Genomic DNA, 16,499 nt, shown 5'->3' with positions numbered 1-16,499 from the left:
AAAAGTTCTAGCTCTTAAAATAAAAAAGTTGATCAAAAACATGCCGGTCCTCAGAAGGTTAAAGAACATCAAAAAATGGTGTTTTATATTACTTTCGTTTGACTATTTTTCGTACTTAGTTACAATAATAAGATTCTATCAGGTTCTACATTGCTTTGTGCACTGTGACTACCAAAATACTAATTTTTACTAAAAAATACTCTACATGCTTTATAGGCATTTTATTGCATTAATTACTTTTGCATTGGAAGTGCTATATATTACTCACAATTTCAAATTATATTGATACATAATTCCGAAGAAGAAACGTTTAGGTAAAATCAAGAGTGTGCACTTGATCAATCTCTCAATCTCTCTCTCTCTCTATCTCTTTTTCTCTTTTAACATTGTTATACACAACTATATTTTTGGTTTACACGGATCTCAATTAAAACGATAGAAAAATAGATACACATCTCCAATTTTAAACATCAATCTTACTTGTATAATTAATATAATTAACATATTAACTACAGATGAGAGATATATTCAAACAATCTTAATATTTAAATCTGAAAGACAAATAATACTCCGTAATTTGCTGAAAAATCAAAATGAATATGATAGAATTGTTGATTGCAAATATTATTATAAAATTTGCGTTATTTCTTTAAGTATTGAATTTTTATCAAAATTTCATTATTCAACGAAACCAAAAAACATTATCTGTAAAATTATAAAAAAATCTTGGGTTAACTCCTTTGGCATGCCCATAGATCACTTAAATCAAATTACTGCTTAAATCACAAGATATATAATTGACAAAATCTGGCATACTTTTTACATAATTTGTATAATTTATCTGATATTCAGTCAAGAAAGTATCAGGAATGTCATACGCAAATGATATTACGTGTAAAAAATAAGCTCGGGTATTTGACCTTCATCAGTAGATGTGCCATTATTATCTCCCAACTCACTGCTAAATTTGAATTTCACTTTTCCACTTCCTGAATCACAATCCACCATCACTGTTTTCATTCCTTTTGTGCCATAATAAGAATATGGCCCCTGAAAAATAAAAAGTAATATTTTTTACAATCCCATATCATATGTAAAAATAATTAATTAAATAATAAATCAATAGAGTACAACATAACAACCTTGAAAGTTGCTGATGCTGTATAAATTGTATTTGGTAAGATTTCCGCTAATTCTTTAAACATTAGACGGTATGTGTACTTTGATCCATCACAGCTGAAACTTGTTGCATTTGTAGCTATCACTTTTCCTGACGCAGTGTGAATTAATTCGACTGTCACTTCATATATCGCTGGTTCTTGCGTGCTGCCATAAACTCCATACCCAATCAGAAAGATACGTCTATCTACACTAAATCTGTGTAAAAATTAAAATATTTTATAATATTGAATATTTGAAATTTCTATCGTTAATTATATGCACAAAATACAGATTATAATTTTTTACCGAATACGATCACTAGTCCCAAAATATCCCCATCTACTCTTTGTATGTTGAAATCTGCATACAGTTTGTTCCTTGCCTGTCATACAGCACCGCGGCATCGTTTGAAACCCCACTGAAGGTTTAGGATTCAGTATGAAATATGAGAATAAAGATAACACCTATAAAATTTAATTATAAAGTTTCAGAGTGTAAACTATTTGGCTTAAATATAACAATTAGCATAACATGAGACATATATCAAAAGAATATTGTAATACTAGCCTCTGAATAATTTAACAATCCAGATTGCGCTGGACCCGCAGTAAATTCTTCTTTCGACATAAGGGGAAAACGAACCAAAGACAAAGCATCGCCTAAAACCAGACGTTGATTTTCTGGAGTGACTGGTAATTGCTGCCGTACACATTCAGCTTCCGACCACCTATAATTCGAAAATATATCAAATATATAATATTATACAGAATGAATGACACATTCTACAACATTGTAATATACCTTAGAACAGCTTGAAACAATTTAGATTCCCTGACACGAAGAGTATCTCTTTCTAAGACTATCATCAATGTATCAATATCAATATCTGTGAAACCATCTGCAGTAAAGGCATCAGTTGTAAATCTGTCTATGGTGTCCAAACATACCGAGGCTAATTGTGGTTCATCGAACAGACGGGCTTGCGTCAGTAACAAGAAAGCATTATCACTCGTCAAGTTATTTTTTAAAAAATCAACGCAATGCTTTTCTAAAGCAGCCACCGCATATTTCTTAGCAGTATATAGCGTCGTCATCACAGTTTCAGGATCTATCTGTATTTCATCAGTGTATAGAAAAAGGAGCACTGCCAAAAATGCAGCAGGCTCTACATCAGGTACTTCTATTTCCGAAGAAGCTGTTGCAAGCGTTCCATTAAACATTGCATCAAATACAGCACTTCCACAGGACAGGACTAGTTTGTGAGCTGGTATGCGTTGTTGCTGCGCTCCTCTTCCAACCAGAAAAGTCACGTCTGACAGTATTTCATTGTTAAAGAGGAATACAATTCTTTCGCGCATTGTTGCCTTTGTACCTTGCCAGTTGTACATAACTACAGGTTGATTCTGTGTAGTAGAATTTTCCAAAGTAACATTATTCTGTGTTCGTCCATCCAAATACGATATATTGGCCGCATTAGTAGGTGGACGACTGAAAATACCAAAAGTGTGACTATATCGAGTAACAAATATTAACAATTCTATCGCAATAAATACTACGAGTTAATATTTCAAGAAATTTAGATAAATAATGGATGCTTTTCATTTGGTGACACAAGTATTCTATTTTTATTACTCATTGGAATGCTAAGAAAGATAGAATTGGTGCTTTTCATTCAGGGACATAAATATAAACATCACTTTATCTTTATTGATGTTTAATGAATAACAAAGACAAACCGACACTTGTGTCACCAAATAAAAAGCACTATGTTAGTTCCATGTGCTATTTTACTCCAGACAAACGTTTTAATAGTGATGTAGAAAGTTACTTACTTATCGCTATTCGAGAACGAAGCCTCGCTTCGTACGATGGACGAGCTCAGCGGCTGATCGTCGTCGCCGACGAAATTAAGAGCACGTCGTGCCCGAGAGAGGGTGATGTTCCGTAGAGGCTCCCGCAATGACGACGGCCCGCTGCCGTCGGCCGCACTCCCGTTGGACGCCGTCGAACCGCCGGGAGTTGAACAGCCAGCCGTCGCATTCTCGGACGGGTCGTCCTCGGCGTGTGCCACTCGCAGGCTCTGCAGCCTTGACGTGACGTTCGACACGTCGTTCAGGGCGGTCTCCGTAGACATGTTCGCGCACCAAACGTAATACTTGTCCAAGTACTGCCCCGTCTCATTTAATCGCGACGCCTCGCGCCAACGCGAGCGGCGACGAGCGCTTCGGCAGGCGCGGTTTCACCTTATTCTTCCTTATTCCCTAAACCGTGATCGCGATCCTCTTTGAGCAGTCCAAGTCACTCCAAGTGTGCCGGGTTCTCAGCCTGAGTGTGCCAAGGATACGTAAAGACGCCGAATAACGAACACACAACACGCAACAGCACAGAACATATACTAAGCGCAACAGCGGCGTCAGCGGCTGCAATCACTACAGCAACATTCTGCTGCACAACCGCACTCCTCAAGACCCATCTACAATACACGGAGTAAGAAGTAAGAGTAAGAAATTGACCAATCACAGTCGATTATTCTTCTCACATTCGACTGTGATTGGTCAATTTCTTACTCTTACTTCTTACTCCGTGTATTGTAGACGGGCCTTCAAAGCTTGTTCTACAATAGAGTTGCAAGCCATAAGCCGTAAGAAATTAACCAATCATAGGCGATTATTTTTGTCATATTCAACTGTGATTGGTCAATTTCATATGACTTGTGACTTGCAACCCTATTGTAGAACAGGCGTTTTAGGATTTATTCACACAACTTGCATAGCCGCATAAACATATGCATAACGAAAATTATCCAATCACATTTTACGTGCGTCTTTATAATAGAAATGCGATTGGATAATTTTCTTTATGCATACGTTTATGCACTTGTGCAAGTTTGTGTGGATATATCCTTACTGCGATTACTATGAACTCGTTCCGAATTCCGATAGGTAGAGAGCGGTCTTCCCGGCCTTTTTCATGTGACGTTCGTTCGAATGTCGAAAGCCCCGTGCACACTAGTGGCACCAACGTCATTATTATAAAATGATATCAACTATGTAGCACTTTATCGGCTCTGCTGATAAAAAGTCGTAGTGTTGAAAATTAATGTGGAGAGCAAGTTCTGTTACACCCCAAAGTAGATATAAAGAACGTCTAATAAAAAATTAAAAAAAATTTTGTAAAAAATAAAAAAATTTTCTAGCTTACAATTTTTTGTTTTTCATACAAGTTTGTAGTTTCCCACAACTATTCGCATTTTTTCTTTTATTCTAAAAAAGGATTTTTTAAATTCTGTATAAGGAAAACGAAATGAATAAAAAAATAAGAAATGCGCGTTCCATCCATATTATGTGGAAAAGATAACATTATCTCTTCCACCATGGTTTCAGCACAATGATACTGGCCTAGTTTACACCCAACGACCTGACCTATACTATTATCCAAATATTTATATTAACAATCACAAATTTTTATTAATTGTTAATAATGTCGTCGTTCTTCAATCATTCCCGGGCCTTATTGATAATCACGAAAATTTGCCCAAGATCGACCGTCTTTAAAAGTATCTCGTCGATAATATTGATGTGTAGTTTACATCTACTTCTTCAGAGGGCAGTAGTGCACGGAGACATTTTGCAGTTACTGGAAAAGGTTCCCGTGTCCTTTCTCGGATTCCTCTCTGGCGTTACACAAAGAAGGCCGGAATGATCGCTCTCAGGTTTCTCTCTGCTTTTAAAGATTAAATCAGTATACGGCTTTTAATACGCATTAGTGCGCACTACTGCGTACAACCGAATTCTCGCTATTTGTTCACTTACACCGAGTCGAGTGTGCGAAAGTTCAACTGATGCAAATTACCGCGCTAGCCAATTAGCGCGCTGCCCTTGCGATATTTCGAGAATCGCAATATCGCTTCTCGATAGTGACAGTAATGGAAGGCATCACGGCGGGTCGCGAAATCACATTCAACCTTCCGCATTTTTCACGGTCGTTACTATTCAAAAGTGATTCTCGCGCGCGAGAAACAGTCAGACGTGTCTTGTAAAGTATCAGTTGTGAATGTTGTGATATAATCGTTATTAATACATACGAATATCGCGAGTCCAGTATCGAGTGTTTTTTTACGTGCGCGAATGCTACTATATAGGATGTCCATTCAGTAGTTTTGCCACTTTTGGACCATCAGATTAAACTCGATTTGATGAAAGCTCTTACAGCATAGAAGTTCTAGACGCACGCCTAATTAAGAATCCGTCATTAAATATTGTTTTTTCGTCAATGATGCAAATATGCGATAGATTCGCCAAGTGAACTCCGTACGAGTGTAGCGGCGCGTTACTAGCTGTAGGATGACATGGCTAGTTTGAGGTATAATCTGTTCATTAACTTTGTCTTCTAACAATTTAAATAATAATAAATTGATGATAGTACAGACCACATACATAATTCTTTAAGGGATGTTTTAATATCTTTAGGATATTAAACATCCTTAGGACACCCCTGAAGTAGCTGCTTTATAGATCAGAAATCCCTAACAACACGGACTTCCAAGGGACGTCCTGAGGACGTCCAAAGGACGTCCGTATGTCCTTTGAACATCCTAAGGACATCCTCAGGATGTATCCTGAATAAAGTGCGTTATTAGGGATGTTAAATTTCTATAGTTAGTGAGATGACTATATTTAAAAAATTATATGCATGAGTGAGTCAATTCAAATATGATACAGTAATTAACACATACATACACAGCAGTGATCATGATAATTATTGTTTTGTGGATTAAGAATGCACCATTCCTGTAATTAATATAATTAATATATAATTAAAATATCTACATTTATATGCATTAAATAATGTTATAGTTATAAGATTATGCATGACTTAATTGGAACACGCAATAAAATAATAATTCTGTAGATTAAAAACACAGAATTAATACGATTAATGTTGTTTGGGATACTCTGTACATGTATTGTGGAAAAAAGATACAGTATAATTGAATCAGATTTTATAACAAGTGTATTAATGACGTTTATGTACAATGTTTACACGGCGATACAGAAAACATGTCCGCATGTTTACGAAGGTGTTATGTATGATACAACAAATACTAGAAGTCATTTATACGATTAATACGGCAGTTATAATGAAGAAGTATATATCAAAAGTAATTAAAAAAGCATGTTAATATTATGAAACATACATAGACATTGTGATATAAAACAGCAAATTCTTTATTTCCCGTGGAAATATGTACAGCTGTGCATTAAAAATTTTTCAGAAATTAACGTGCTAATATAAAATTATTTTATGAGTACATGTAAATTAAAAATATAACTCTCCACAATACAACTCTTCACAAATCTGCATTGCACATTGCAGTAATGTAAAGATTGATCAAAACTATCAATGTGCCGTGCAAGAAATTAAGAGAAAAAAAGTAGAGGAGAAATATTTTAGTCATTAACATAACATATTCTTCATTTACGCATCGTATCGACGTGCAATGAAAATTCGCGCAGTGAAAAAGACTTAATCTAATGGTTTTATGTAAGTATTTTTCCGCATTTCTTACGAGATAGTCAGATTTATTAATAATTGTCATGGCTGTTGGCACGTTTTACTCTAGTCAATGTTTATTAAGTCGAATCGTATTAGTTCAAATTAAATATACTTTACCAATTTTAATTAAATAGATTTTAATAGTACTATGATTCGCATCTTCGTTATTGAATAACAACGTGCCCCGCAGATCTAGATATAAATGCAATGAGTTAAATTCTAATTAATTGAAATATTATTTATCTTATTAAAATTCTCACAAGCTACCGAGTACATACAAATATATAATATACACGTAAAAGTACAGAATGAAAACTGGCCGCCGGTAAAATGAGGATTAGATTTAATTAAGCTAAACTATTAAATTAATGCACATCAAATCGCCTATTTTAAGAATCAATGAAATTATCTCAATATATTATTATCTTGAAATATTGTTCTTGAACTGCGACATCAGTCAATTATGTTAATTTTGAAAGGTTTCGAAAGTGTATTGAGGCTTGATTCTTGAAAAGTATCGCATACGAAAAACTAAAGAAATCTATAATATACATAACGTGTACTATAGTATTTTCGTATATTTTCGTATGCGATATCTTTCAAGAATCCAGGCCCTATTTGTTAGCAATCGATGTAAGATCGTAACTTCAAACTAGGCAAAAAATTTGACAAATCATACCTATATTTAATTAGCAAAAATTTCTTATGGAAGTAATTGATCAAAGTAATAAATAGGAAAAAAATATTTAGAATACGCTAAGAAAAATATTTGTAAATAAAGCACCAAGAATAAATCGATTGACCGACTTCAAACGCGTCATTCACAAAACGGCGCGTTCTACGTCCGCGGTAATGTCTAATAAATTATCATTACGTAAATAATTGTCATCAGAAAAATCGATGATATGATTGTTGGTAACGTTTACATTGCATCCGACGATTAGTAATACTCTTCAGACGCACATTCCCACATCTTATACATAATCTCACATTCGCACGCGCATTCTCTTGTCAGTCACAACACAATTACTGTCATTAGGACACGAATCAACACTTTCACGTTTCAAAGTCCAACTCTTGGTCCCTTGGTTGGCGCTGTTTGCTCTTCGTTTTTTTCGTCTTCGTCGCCGCAATTTTCTTCTTCTTCGGCTTCGGCGTGATCTCGCAGCTGCACCCACTTCGTACTAGGATGTAGTCCAACGTCCATTCGGATCCGCTCACGGTGTTACCGGAAAACGCGGGAAAATGATGGCGTTCCCTGTGGTGGTGCCTTCTGTGCTCCTCCTGGAATTAATACAATAATTAACCTATATCCCTCGATATACCTTTTATTTTCAAAAAATTATTACAAAAATTAAGTGATTCTTACATATACTTTAACAACTTTAAAAAGTATTTAATATAAAATTGGATATTTAAACAAATTGCATAATTAATAAATATTATAACTAATTATTTGATGCGCCTAGTTTAGTTAATCGAAGAAAAGAAATGTGCAGAACACGAATGACCCATCGTGTGTAATAAAGGACCGAAAAATCATCGTGTACGTATATTAAAGTTAAGAATAACATTTTTTTAAATAAAGGAGATTATGCACTGTTAAATCTATAATGCCAAATTTAATCTAATGTGAGTCACCTGCTTACTAAATATATGAGCCACTTGCTCTTACTAAATATATCGTTTTAGTAAAAAATAACGATATATTTAGTAAGAGCAGTGGCGATTCACATTAAGTTAAATTTGACACTATAGATTTAACAGTGTATATTTTTTCGATTCTATAGTATTTTTCGCGAGTATCAATTTATTTGAAAAAACTTCGTGTAACGCTAGAAAATTTTTAAGTCCATATAATAGTGTGTATTAAGGATTAATGTTGAAATTATGGGAAAATCTTGACGTTTCGTGACCATACCTTCGATCCAGAATCCCTCTTGATGATAGCGTACGTATACGAGTACTTTTGTACGCATATGGACTGGTTGCTGAATTTTCGATCGATGAACCTGCACGGCTTGCCGACAATGTCTGGCCTGCAGGAGTACTCGAAGAATCTCTGGACGTTCTCACCGTCCCGATAGAGCTGGACGTACATGTCTTCTCGAGTTCGACCGCCATACGGTTCCACCATTTCCTCTATCGTAGGACAGCAGTCGACCGGGCGGCCGTCCTCGCCTTCTTGACGCAGGATCATCTGCATCTCCCGATATGTCATCCGCTTGTTCGTCGACACCTCTAGTGGTTCTGCCCTGCGAATTGCAACGGCAAACATTTCTCCTATTTAATCAATTCTTCTTTTTAATCGACATCATTTTCTAATCAAAACGTATTTTCACTCGACCAAATGTTCTTTGAGAGTGCAAGCGGATGTTGTTTGTGGAACTTTCGGATTAAATTTCTAATCGTCGTCTAATCGCGCGTACGATCGTCGTGTTAACAGGAAACTTAATGGGAAATATATGTAAAAAAAAAAATAATAAAAGCACGCTTCGGCTACACCGCAGCGTGCCCTGTTGAATTTAAATCGAATTCTTGCCACCGAAAGAAACGCTGATATTATTCCTCCCATGCCAAGCGCGCTAATAGCTTGTATCTAAATTACGCGATAGAATGTTGTAGCGGTTTAAAAAAAATTTCGTGGAACATGATATTTTACTTCGTTTCGTATATATTATTAACATTTTATGCACACCAGCAATAATAATTAAGATAGCGAATTTCGTGCGATCGATAAAATAAATACCCAAATGTAATGCACACCTCGTTTCAATAAATCATTCGCAAATATTGTTAAATGAACCATGAATATCGAAAACAACATAACATACAAATGGATAAGTGTATATTTTAATACAGAGTTAAACTCCAAACTTAAATTGTTAAAAAAAATTTATTTTAATTTAATTAGATCGAGCAAACTTGATAATAATATTTTCTCGTTTTATTTTTCCGTTACATTTTGTCCGAAAATTTTTACTCACCAGCGAGAAATATGTCCTCTGAAAGGCTCTTCTCTGGGCCTTCGAGAGGTGGAGGATAAAGTCAGATTGTTGGCGGCAGTAAGCCGCGGGCACAGGACTGCGGTCAGCCAAACCACCTGCAACGAAAATCATGAGAATGCTTAAATTGTTTATTCGCGTGTCTAACAAAATTTTTCTTCATCAAATTTATGCAAATTGAAAACACAAATATTAATATTTATCGGAAAAAAAAACAGTTCTGCTAAAGTATCTAAAAATTTAGTTAGATACATACTTAAAAATACTTTTATTTAGACCATTAAAGTAACTATATAAGACACTTAAATTGGTTACTTAATTAAATTGATTACTTAAATTGAGAACGTTAAAACTTTTTACTATTGCCATCAACGTTTAAGCTACATAATTATATTGATGGTCCAACAAAATTATTTTTAGATCTATATCTATATAAATTTTTTAATACTTCAGAATTGTACTTTCTTTTATATGTATATTAGTTGTTAAACTTAATTCCTGCCGTTTGTCGTCTCCAAAATTGATTTGTTTCGAAGGGAAGATGAATAAATACCTTAATCAAAGTAATTTCCTCCATTTTCTACTTTATTACTAATTAATAATACTTTATTAATAGTACTTTGATTAAGGTATTTTCCTTCGAAACAAATCAATTTTGGAGACGAAAAACGGCAGGAATTAAGTTTAACACCTAATATATAGGAAACTTTGTAATTACGGATTGATTGCCATCTAATGCAAAGAATTATTACATTTTTGTATAACAGTGTAAAAATTGGCGCATTTATATTTGCGTTTGATAGCGATCTCGATAGCGAATGAATAAATAGATTTCTATCGCAACAGGTACTGCATGTCTTAGAGCTACGAGCGTGCTATTTTGACGCGGCGCGATGTAAACAATTCTGTCATATCTGAGACGGATATAGAACGGAGACTAATGTGTGCATGACCTTACAATAAATTTCACGAATTGTCAGATTAGAATTGCGTCAATAATAATATCGCGGTGAAGGATCGCGCGTGAGAAAATGCTGGACAGGAGATTGGTACGAACGTGCAATAAAGCACGGCGTTAGTCACGCATCGTCCGAATCCGCGGTGAGCCGGTGAGCGAGCGCGGTATACGTGTAAGCTTACGTGAAGGTGAAAACATTAATTCGGCTTATAATTTTTATGCAAAACAGGCCTCACGGCGCCGCCGCCGCCGCCGCCGCCGTTTGCTGCTTGTTAATACGAGCGTGCCTCTTTCTCGCAGTACACCACACTTTCGATTTAATTGCGCCGTATAACTCGTCACCACACACAAAACACGCGGAACCTGCTTGCTTCATTCACCGGAATAAACCTAAATCTCTTTTTTTTTTTCAAAAAATCCTCGAGATAAGCATAAGGTGTAATATTTATGATTATTTATATTACTCCCACGAAAAAAAAAAGTGATATTCATAAAGAAACGATCCTAAAGGAGATACAAATATATAAATGAATTCTGTGGTTAAATTTAAGAAAGAAAGTATCGTATTATTGCGGATCAGATTCTAATTTATAATAATAGAGAGAGTAGCATTATTATCGACGACACTTATCTTTCATAATTACGAAACGTTATCGAAGAGTCAAACGACAGCTTCTCGGTGCGAGGCCTATGTGAACGAGACAACGCGATATAGCCGCGGCATCGCCGACGTTTAATTAAGCCATCGTTCCTCCGGGTGAACGGTTAACTAAGCGGCGGCGCCTCCTATACGAGGAACTCGTCGTATTGGGCAAAAGACCGCACGTTGGGATTAAACGGATATTCACACACGCGAGACCACACATCGCGCTCTCCGCGATCTTTATCGGATTCTTGCATCAGCCGAACGAGGAAGGAATTCTCTCACCAGCAACGCGATTTTAATCGTATAGAGATGTAGTCGGTGGCGGACATTGCGGCATAACTTAATGACACTTGGCGTTAATTACTCGCTAAATCGAAATATCAAACGATTATCATTGCCCCATTGCGATCAAATTGCGCGATTGTGTATGCGAGCGCCATTGAGAGAGTCCAGTTATTAATGTTGTATTAAGATTGGATAAATAACTGATACGCGTGTAATAAAATGTATGCTAACATACGCGATGGAAATTATCTCTCACACACGAACGCGAAGATTTCACGGCGACGCTCCTAAAGAAACGTTAAGTTAAGCCTCGCGGTTGCGCCCGGGCCAAGAAAACGTCAATTAGCGCCCGCGAATTCTTCTCTCCCTTTCCTTTTGCGATAATGAAACAGCCGGGACGGTGCCCGAGTGCGAGAGGCACTTTCGCGAAAGTCGAAATTAGCCGGTCGTTCCTCGGGTCTCGAGAGAGCACGAGATAATCCCGGACATATTTCGACGGGCCGAGCACGCTTTCGTAATCCCGTTCACTCCAACCCCGTTCGTTCCAATCATCGTTCTTTTTAACAATTTTTAACTAATGACAGTCTGACACTTCATCACTACCCGCCCCGATCATTATCAATCCTTGGTGGAATAAAGATTTACCGCTGCGGCTGTCCGCACCGTATAAAAACCGCGTAAGCTACGGCACTTGGAATGCAAACTCGTTTACGAGTATTGCATCACGCGTATACAGAAGATTTGTATATTAATCGTCAGATGAAAGTACGTTTTTAATATTGTAATTGCATTATAAGTCGCCACGTGACAGTAAAATTAAGTGAGAATGACGTTTTTGTGACTTCTTTACATCATATTCTGCGAATCCCTCACTTTTGTTTAAATGTAATTTATGTACATTTTAATTCTTCCTTTTACGTGTGTTTCAAATTGGCCAGATGCATTTCTTACATAAACAAGGTTGTCATAAAATTGGAAATCAGGAAAATCAGGAAAATTAAAACCAATCAGGGAAATCAGGGAATTTTGTAAAACTTTCTAAAAAATAAAAATTCTTGGTTTTAAAGAAGTTTAATTTATATCACACCTACGCACTTTTAGAATCCAACTTAACAATTAAAAATGCGAGCAGTATCAGCAACATTAATAGTAATTAACGCATTCATTGAAAAAAATTTGTAAGTAAACATTTACTGAATGTTAACATATATTTATTTGATACAACCTTTAATTCGATTTAACTGATTTTTGTTTGATCAAATAAATATTTATGTACTACAAATAAATGTTTATATACAAATATCTAAATAATTCAAAAAAATATTAAGATATAGAAAACTTTTCTCAGTGTTATTATGTTAAATTAATCTTCTAACAAAATATTTAAAATTTTAAATCAGGACGAAAATATAAAAAATTTTTTAATATTATTCAAAGTCAGGGAAAATCATGAAATTTTATCTGTAAATCAAAGGAAAGTTATAGAATTTTAGAATGAGGAATCTGTGACAACTGATATTTATTTATTACTTTATATCTCGATTAGTAACAATTATTAATGAAATTCTTCCTTCTTACTATTTATACGATTTTTAAAATATCTAGTAGATACATTTTCAGAAAAAGCTAATCGTATAATTGATAGAGAAATGCGTTACATCACGTGTATCAGTGTAATTAATTACAATCGTATTAATTATATTGATACCATGCTAATAATACTAATTATACTAATGACAGCAATGACATCTAATTCCAAAAGTTACTTAAAACTTAAAACTCGGAGCGATAAAGTAACATTTATTTTTTCCCTCTCTTATCCCGGTTATCTTCGCTGTCAGGATGTATCTTAACGGAGGAGGAAATACTGTCCCTGCCACGTGGAAGCGGCGGAAAATAATTTGTGACGCAATTAGAGTCCCATAACGTATTGGCGATGACGCTCCATACCGGCGATCGGAGGCCCACCGGGGGCCGACTAGTTCTCCGTATCTCATACCTCCTGGAATGCACTCGAGACCCCGCGATATACCTATACCTATCCTGGGTATACCGATAAAGTTCGAAGAACCCCGAGAAGACCGGTATCGTGAAGACGCTTATCAGCTGACGTGTTTATGTCTCTGCGCGCGCCACGTGGGTCGTGTTTGTGCTCGCTCTGAATCCTATTCTCTCTTCCTGTCGCAAGTCATCAATCCGAAAAATTAATGACGATCGATCTTTTGTACGCATGCAAACTCATCGGTGATTATCACTAGGAAATTGGTACGTCATCCCGAAATATGTCAGAAGTCTTTAACCTGGTTTTTCATTTGGTTAACTTTTGATTAGGCTTAACCTGATGATAATGTAAAAATTATATTTTTTTATCCATGATTAATCACTAAACTGATGGTTTTATAGTGAGTAATTTTTAAAGTTATCGCTAAAAAACCATTAGTTTAGTAATTAATTATAGCTAGAAAATTACAATTTTAACATTATTATCAAGTTAAGTGAGGTTAAATCTAAACAGCAAGTTAACTAGATAAAAAAAAATCGGGTCTGTAAAACTCTTAGAAGAGAAGAATATGTCGAAAGAATATGTCACAAGATGAAATTGACCGCGTTTAGCAGAATATTTATTATGCAACTATTGGAAATATTTTTCACTGAGATTAACTATTTCTTTAGACAAAAAATTTTGCTGAAGTATCTAAAAATTTAGCTTGATATATTTATTATAGCTGAATTTTTATATAGACAATTTGATAATAATTTTATAGGACGTTGAAGCTGATTATTAAAATGTTAAAACTTTTTACGACATTGCTTAAGTTTAGTACATAATTATTTCGATGATTCTACAAAATTATTATAGTTTCAGATCTATCGAAAAATTTTAGATATCTCAGAAAAATTGTTCTTCCCAAATATAAAAATATAATCCAATCAGTGCGAAGAAAACTTATAACAGTGGCAAAATAAATATTCTGCTGAATGAAACCATTGAGTTAGCAGAGAATTTTGATCGAAACTTCGAAGATGAGATTTGAAAAAATTTTATTCGCATCACGTTTTATGTTCAACTTTTATATTTTTTACTATAGTTCTTACTTCGTCTAATTACTAGTACATTTAAAAAGAGACTTTCTCCTATGATTCATAGACGCGTTCATCGTTTCCCGCAACGAAACGCAAGTAAACATTTAATTAAAACTCTAACATTTGTGTCAAGTCTCAATAGCGTAATCGGCGTGCGTTATTTATTACCACTGTCGAGACCGGCGGCGAGATTTACAGGGTACACCGAGAGATCTAAGCAAAGGTGTTATTATATTTAAAAGGCATACATGCCTAGAAATACGAGGTTACCGAATCGTAAAGTACGCGTTGGCAAATATCGTAACAAGAGCGATATTTGTGCGAAACGGTGAACGCAGAGTCGTAAAAGTATGCAGAAAATCGCGACGGCGCGGCGGTACAAACTGCGACCCCAATAAAAATCCGCGATCCTTCTACCGTGCTTGTTGCGAGAGTGGAGGCGGCAGTTACGCGTGCAAGCATAATCCAACAGGCATTCTCTCACCCGCCATTGGCCGCGGGATTTTTCATCGTGGATGCCGCGGGTGCAGCGATTGGAGGAACGCGTGGCAATAATTTATGGGCCACCTCGAGTGCGGTTTCCCGTTCGCAGAAACATTGTGCACAAAGGCGTTCGCCGCCCGTGTTTCGATGTTCCGCTCCATCATAAATAATGAGATATTGTATCGTATCGATAATAAGCCATCGCGAATATCAATCCCATGCCGTAATGAATGACGAAAGATTCTCTTTCAAAATGCATAGAAAAATATCCCGTCCTACTTGGTTTTCATCGTACTCGAGTATGCAAGACTCCGCAATAAGGCGCAGGCGGTAATGTAACGATACAGGACTTTATATATGTCCTCACGATTGAGAAAATATCGCTAAATATTCTCTCAGGGATGACTGATCGGCACAGTCATGTGGGCTTACCGAGCTCAACACATTGCGGATACTTATATCGCTTATATACATCTACACATCATTATACACATCCATATACATGCATTTTTGAAAATAATGGTGTAGTGAATAGTTGAAGAAAGGTAATGCAAAAAATAATTCTGTTCTGAAAGAAGAAAAGATGCAAAAATTAAAGAACAATAAGAATAGATTAAAAAATCTAAATATATTATATATATGTATATATTAATACATACTAATTTATATATACTGTATACATATATATATAAACAATTGTATTAAATAAGGCTCGAAAGAATTTATCAGTAAAATATATTTTAAAAATTAGAGCCAACACTAGCAGTTCAGGTACACAGAAATCTCTTTATTCTCGTGTGAATATAACAAAAACGAAATAAATAAACGTTTCGATCCTTCGTTTTAGATCCTTTTTCTTAATATAACATAAAATATAAATCTAAATTATAATAATGTAACTACAATCAGTACAACGAAACTTACAAGGTGGTGAATCACGACAATTTAGCTCGTTCTTCTTTTATCCAAACGCCAATTTGCTATGTAATGAATGGCCAAGTGATTATCGTAAATATTGGAATGGTATAATTATATTATAAAAACTTTACATAAAATAAAAACAGTGTCGTATATATTGCGTCAATAGATAAAGTCACCTCGCTCATCAAATTGTCATCAGATTTACTATGTAGTCATTCATAAGAAAAACGAAAACGAAAAATTGAGAATTGTTTAAATCATTTGTCTGAATTTTAATTTTATTAAACTTACATGTAATTTTTCATTTAAAAAATTATATATCTATTTTTTACTAAAAAGATTATTTATCTTTATAAAAACAAGAAAAAGTCAGGTTACTCTCGCTTTATTGTAAAAAACA

The 16,499-nt window shown here is 35.2% G+C and overlaps 2 protein-coding genes across 2 annotated transcripts in view; both read right to left on the bottom strand.

Moving 5' to 3' along the window:
* Positions 1-733: 733 nt before the first annotated feature.
* Positions 734-3,611, bottom strand: LOC108758710 (BTB/POZ domain-containing protein 1). The gene is made up of 6 exons (XM_018503787.1): positions 2,994-3,611; positions 1,963-2,649; positions 1,729-1,888; positions 1,468-1,625; positions 1,143-1,377; positions 734-1,050 (listed from the first exon to the last, which is right to left on the bottom strand). The coding sequence occupies exons 1-6, from the start codon at positions 3,293-3,295 to the stop codon at positions 889-891; spliced, it is 1,704 nt and encodes a 567-aa protein (XP_018359289.1). The 5' UTR covers positions 3,296-3,611; the 3' UTR covers positions 734-888.
* Positions 3,612-7,567: 3,956 nt separating this feature from the next.
* The window catches only part of LOC108758714 (uncharacterized), an 81,825-nt gene continuing 72,893 nt past the window's right edge, over positions 7,568-16,499 (bottom strand). Inside the window, exons 3-5 of the mRNA XM_018503790.1 lie at positions 9,705-9,820; positions 8,639-8,972; positions 7,568-8,001 (exon numbers count right to left, since the gene is read on the bottom strand). Coding sequence (XP_018359292.1) covers positions 7,774-8,001; positions 8,639-8,972; positions 9,705-9,820 — 678 coding nt within the window. The 3' untranslated portion in view covers positions 7,568-7,773. The remainder of the gene's footprint in view (positions 8,002-8,638; positions 8,973-9,704; positions 9,821-16,499) is intronic.

This window comes from Trachymyrmex cornetzi, unplaced genomic scaffold (assembly GCF_001594075.2).
Source record: "Trachymyrmex cornetzi isolate Tcor2-1 unplaced genomic scaffold, Tcor1.1 scaffold16, whole genome shotgun sequence".
NCBI classification, from domain to species: Eukaryota; Metazoa; Arthropoda; class Insecta; order Hymenoptera; family Formicidae; genus Trachymyrmex; species Trachymyrmex cornetzi.
Note: the sequence above shows the minus strand (reverse complement) of the source record. Positions and strands in the feature narration are given on the sequence as shown.

Excerpts from the sequence above, each read along its gene's own strand:
- LOC108758710 (XM_018503787.1), bottom strand. The coding sequence starts at position 3,295 with ATGTCTACGGAGACCGCCCTGAACGACGTGTCGAACGTCACGTCAAGG. Across the intron at positions 1,889-1,962 it reads TTGTTTCAAGCTGTTCTAAG|GTGGTCGGAAGCTGAATGTG; the intron begins GTATATTACAAT and ends TTCGAATTATAG. Across the intron at positions 1,378-1,467 it reads GGGACTAGTGATCGTATTCG|ATTTAGTGTAGATAGACGTA; the intron begins GTAAAAAATTAT and ends ATTTTTACACAG.